Raw genomic sequence first — 5,000 nt, forward strand, 5'->3', positions numbered from 1 at the left:
AAATCAGTTGACTGAACAAAAACATCTGAAATGTCAGTCATCTCCGGTTGTGTTCAAGTGATGACTTAAGTATGCTGATAGCAACCCGACCTAACCCACCCGTCCCCAAGCCCCTCCGCATCCCACCCCCCGGATTGCAAATAATGTCAATAACTCAATGTATATACTCTGATGATAAACTTGTGTGATGACTGTATTATGCTGATAGTATATATTTGTACCATGAAATGATTAACGTGGACTTAAACAAGTTGAAAAACTTATTGGGGTGTTACCATTTAGTGGTCAATTGTGCGGAATATGTACTGTACTGTGCAATCTACTAATAAAAGTTTCAATCAATCAATCAATCAATGGATACCAACCTTTGATAGCCGACTCCACCCTTTCGAATTCCAAGAATATCCTGACGGCTTCGTCGTCTGGAACTTCTGCAATCTGAAGAAATGAAGATGACGTTACGTCACACAGAATAAAATGACAATTGGGGCATGAGTACCTCTATCCATCCATTTTCTACCACTTAGTACAGATTTGTGGTACCTGGGAGTCAATACTGATATTCAACAGTGCCAAGTACTTCTATTACTGTTTATGTGTTAATTTGTATAATTTAAAAAAAAATACATTAACATTGAGCTGATAACCTACTCAGTGGCCTAGTGGTTAGAGTGTCCGCCCGGAGTTCGGTAGGTCATGAGTTCAAATCATGACTATGAGTCATACCAAAGACTATAAAAATGGGACCCGTTACCTCCCTGCTTGTCACTCACCATCAAGGGTTGGAATTGGGGGTTAAGTCACCAAAAATGATTCCTGGGCGCGGCCACCGCTGCTGCTCACGGCTCCCCTCACCTCCCAGGGGGTGATCAAGGGTGATGGGTCAAATGCAGAGAATAATTTCGCCACACCAAGTGTGTGTGTGACAATCATTGGTACTTTAACTTAACTAACTTATAACGATAATTTTGCTGTCCAGTTGGTAGATCTTGTTTTTTTCCATGACATTTTTGAGTCTCATACACTGGAAGAACATTCTAGGCAATCTGACAAAACAACATGCTCCTTTTGATCATCACAAGTTTGCTATAAGACACAAAACCTAACAACATAAGTAAATATAGCTAAAAATAAGTTTTAATAGCTCATTTTTTGCTCACTTTAAAGCTTTTTAAGCTTAAATGTCTTATTTCAAAAAAACTTACCAAGACAAATTTGGCTTGTTCCACTGGAAGATTTTTGTGCTCATTACAAGCAAAAATAACATGTATTCATTGGTTTTACTCTTTTTATGAGGGGCATTTTTTTTTCAGTGTAGTAGACTAAAGAGGGAAGTCGTGTTAGTCGGTCAAGAAGTAGTCTTTGCCGTTAAGTGAAATCTAGTCTTTTGTTTGTGCCCTACAAAGTGTGTATCATGTAAGTATTGTACTTATGACACACTAGCTGTTTGTAGAGGAAAACTGATAAAAAAAAGAGGAACATTTCTGTTGGCACGAAGTGCTGCCATGCAAGCCTGAAAGAAAATGATGAAATTCAAGACTACATTTCCTGAAATAAGGTGCATTTCTACACTATATTTTATCTTTACATTTATTCTCATCTTTTCGCTGTCCCATGTAATGTACCGCATACTTTTTAGTGGATTATTGTCATTGAAAATATAATGTAAAAGTCTATAACATGCATGCAAAGAAAACATTTCCAATTTGGCAACTCTATCCTGTAGCCACGCGCCCTCTGTTTTCCAACGCATCACGTCACATATATACTTTTTGGCTGGCTGTTAATGAATACTCTACTGCTCCAACTGGTGTGGAACTAACAGTGTAATCATCCAAATATGATTAGCAGCCAAATAGAATGCCATCTACGTTGTGGCTCGGCGAGCGAACGCAGGCAATGAGTAAGCTAGCTAGATGATGCTAAGCAGCAACTTTGTTTCGGTGCCCTCTGCCCTGCAACTCAGTGCGGCGTTAAGGTAAGACCAACAGAGAGTACAAATTTTGTTAGATCCATTTTCTTTCATATATTTAATGGAAAAATCATGGAAGTGATATTTTGACGAGAAAATTCATGTTTAAAAATGCTGAAACTTTTCCCAGACAGTTCACAGGCCTGATCTTAGTTGTACTTTTAATTACCAAATTTGGAAATGTTGAAATCACCATGTAAAATTGCTAATGCTAATCAGTAGCATGTCTATGGAAAATCTCATGTAAATTAGCATCCAGCCTAACTTTATGTTTGAGTGATACAGACTGACTGAGTGCTGCTCGAGTGATTGTTTGGAAATATGGCACCTTTTCATTTTTTAAGTGAATCCATATCTGGTACAGGTAAGGTTTGATATAACGCGATCGAAGTATAGAGCGATGCTCTATTAAACGCAGATCAGACATTGACGTGGGGGTTTTCCCACCAAACATTGTTTTGCCGACAGTGAGGTAAAGCACATGCGACAAATGATTTGTTTGCTTTCAAGATGTCGTCCATGTTTGGTTTTGTTGGGCTTTATTCTCTCTTTCATCTGCCTTCATCAAAAAAAAAAGCAGACATTTTTGTTGTCGTTTCTGAAGTGGTTGAGTGACGGGTGTCCCTTTCAGAAAAAATGCATGTGTACAATTGTGAAGAGACAAGATTAAGCAGCCTCAACACTCAAAGAGGAAAGCGGAGAAGGATTCAAACACTGAAACTTAAACCACTAAACCTTGGTACGTCTGCAAACCCTCTCTGTTTTACTTTTCACTATATAAATTGGGATCATTTTATTGTATTATTTTGAAGGGCTTCACGGTGGAAGAGGGGTTAGTGTGTCTGCCTCACAATACGAAGGATCTTTCTGTGTGGAGTTTGCATGTTCTCCCCGTGAATGCGTGGGTTCCCTCCGGGTACTCCGGCTTCCTCCCATCTCCAAAGACATGCACCTGGGGATAGGCCCCTCCCACCTCCAAAGACATGCACCTGGGGATAGGTTGATTGGCAACATTAAATGGTCCTTAGTGTGTGAATGTGAGTGTGAGTGTCTATCTGTGTTGGCGACTTGTCCAGGGTGTACACCCCCTACCGCCTGATCGTAGCTGAGATAGGCACCAGCGCCCCCCGCCACCCCAAAGGGAATAAGCAGTAGAAGATGGATGGATGGATTATTTTGAAGGGGAAAAAAAGAGGGATGTTATGGCAAACTTTTGAGTGTAGTACCAATGGGATTTTCTCTACAACTTTAAAAGTACTGAATTCAGCAGCCATTCATTTCCCTTCTCTTACTTACCTCAAAAATGACACATTTAATCACTTTGCCGTATTTCTCGCACTCTTCTTTGGTCTCTCCCTCCAGGTCTTCGTCCACCTCTCCTCTGCCCACCATGTTCTAAAGCAGGAATGCAGCAGCGTGATTTGCATGGGCCACAAAAGGGTTCTATCTTGAAAACATGTCACTTCTGCATTGAACCACTCTATGCTTGACTTCTGCTGAGATGACGGACGTACCCTCAGCAGGACCACTTTGGTCGGGCATTTCAGGATCTCTGTGAGCGGGTTGGCATCAGACTTCTTGGAGTCTGCTGGTTTGGAGCAAACAGGAGATAAAAGGTCAGGATTTTTTTTTTTACCCTAATAAAATATTGACATTTAATACTGCACTCTGTGTCATATCTATTGTATTGTTAAGGCAAGCAGCGTCAACACAGTTGAAAATCTGATCTGGAAAAATTTCTAAGGCATTATTTTTTTTTTTTAATCTTACTTGTTTGGTTAAACTTTGCTGTTATAGACATTTGCTGCTCCAACTTTCCTTTATTTCCCTACTGAAAAACAGCAGATAATAGGCAGTGCATATATGGGTCATCTAACACCTGAACTTATTTGAACTTTGCATTCCTCACAGGTTTATTTTTGCCAGCAACACAAAACCATCAACAAGAAAAACGTATAGCACCCTTTTCTCTCCACGGTGTCTTTTTATGGCACACATTACAGTATGTGCATTGAAATTAAAGAAATAATACATGCATTAAAGAGAAGCAAACTTTTTATAAATTTCCCCTATTGTTCACAATCATACGAGACAAGTTTCTTTTTTTCGCATTCTAAAATGTAAAGATCTGCTTGTTTTCGGTGGCTAGCAATGCGGCTAATGGGAGCAATCAACACCACATCTAAATCACTTTGAACATCATTTCAAAAAGCGTCAATAATACTTCATTTACGTTGTGCAACCTGTATAATAACCAAGTTGTAGCAACATTGTTTTTGTAAGAGAGAACACTGAGGAACTATTTTTCTAGCGTACTAACACATTAGCCATAAAAGCTAGCTACGGGAAGAGATAACATAGCTTCTTGGTCAACAAGAAACACATTTGAGTGTGCAATGCACAACACTGTGATAGAACACTAATCTGTAGTGAGTGAAAAACATGTACAATCCTATTACAGTATCTGTAAATTATGGTTTCATGTTTTGTTTGTACACAGCTAGCCAGACAGCGTATGTAATGTTGTTGTAATAACACACATGTCGTGCTGCGTGTATCATTATCAATTTAAAGAGTGACTCACTCCATGGACAGTTGTGCGTTAGATCTAAACACTTCCTTTATGTCGAAATAGTTAGGCTTCACATTCCACATTTATTTTGCCAAATTCACTCTTAGTTCACTCTCTCAGCTTTCGTCTGCTCCAAGGTCTCACTCTTCCTCTGTGCTCGCTTCTAGAAGCAGCAATTCATCCTCAGTATATTCAGCTTCAAAAAGAGAAGGTTGTGACTTCTCATTTGTCCAAAAATAGTAGTCTTTGTTGTCTGTTACCTAGTGTGCCACGATTTAAGAAAATACACTTGTGTTTTTTTTCCGGAAGTGGAACACACATTTGTTGCCAGAAGTCAGAAGTGCGCTGCTATGGAAACTGAAATAAATGAGCTGAAGAAATTAGTTTCCAAAAATATGGTAAATATCGTATATATCGTTATGAAGGTGTCTTTTACTACATGATATATACACTTGC

General features: G+C 39.2%; 1 protein-coding gene across 4 annotated transcripts in view; it reads right to left on the minus strand.

The window, feature by feature from the left end:
* The window catches only part of rbm17 (RNA binding motif protein 17), a 20,576-nt gene that overhangs the window by 2,166 nt on the left and 13,410 nt on the right, over window positions 1-5,000 (minus strand). For 2 of the 4 annotated variants that reach the window (XM_061914233.1, XM_061914232.1), the window contains exons 10-12: window positions 3,487-3,557; window positions 3,269-3,367; window positions 366-438 (exon numbers count right to left, since the gene is read on the minus strand). In XM_061914233.1, the coding sequence (XP_061770217.1) occupies window positions 366-438; window positions 3,269-3,367; window positions 3,487-3,557 (243 nt within the window). Of the gene's footprint in view, window positions 1-365; window positions 439-3,268; window positions 3,368-3,486; window positions 3,561-5,000 lie in introns of all 4 variants that reach the window. The other 2 variants (XM_061914231.1, XM_061914230.1) reach the window with 1 other exon arrangement.

This window comes from Nerophis ophidion, linkage group LG10 (genome assembly GCF_033978795.1).
Source record: "Nerophis ophidion isolate RoL-2023_Sa linkage group LG10, RoL_Noph_v1.0, whole genome shotgun sequence".
NCBI lineage: Eukaryota > Metazoa > Chordata > Actinopteri > Syngnathiformes > Syngnathidae > Nerophis > Nerophis ophidion.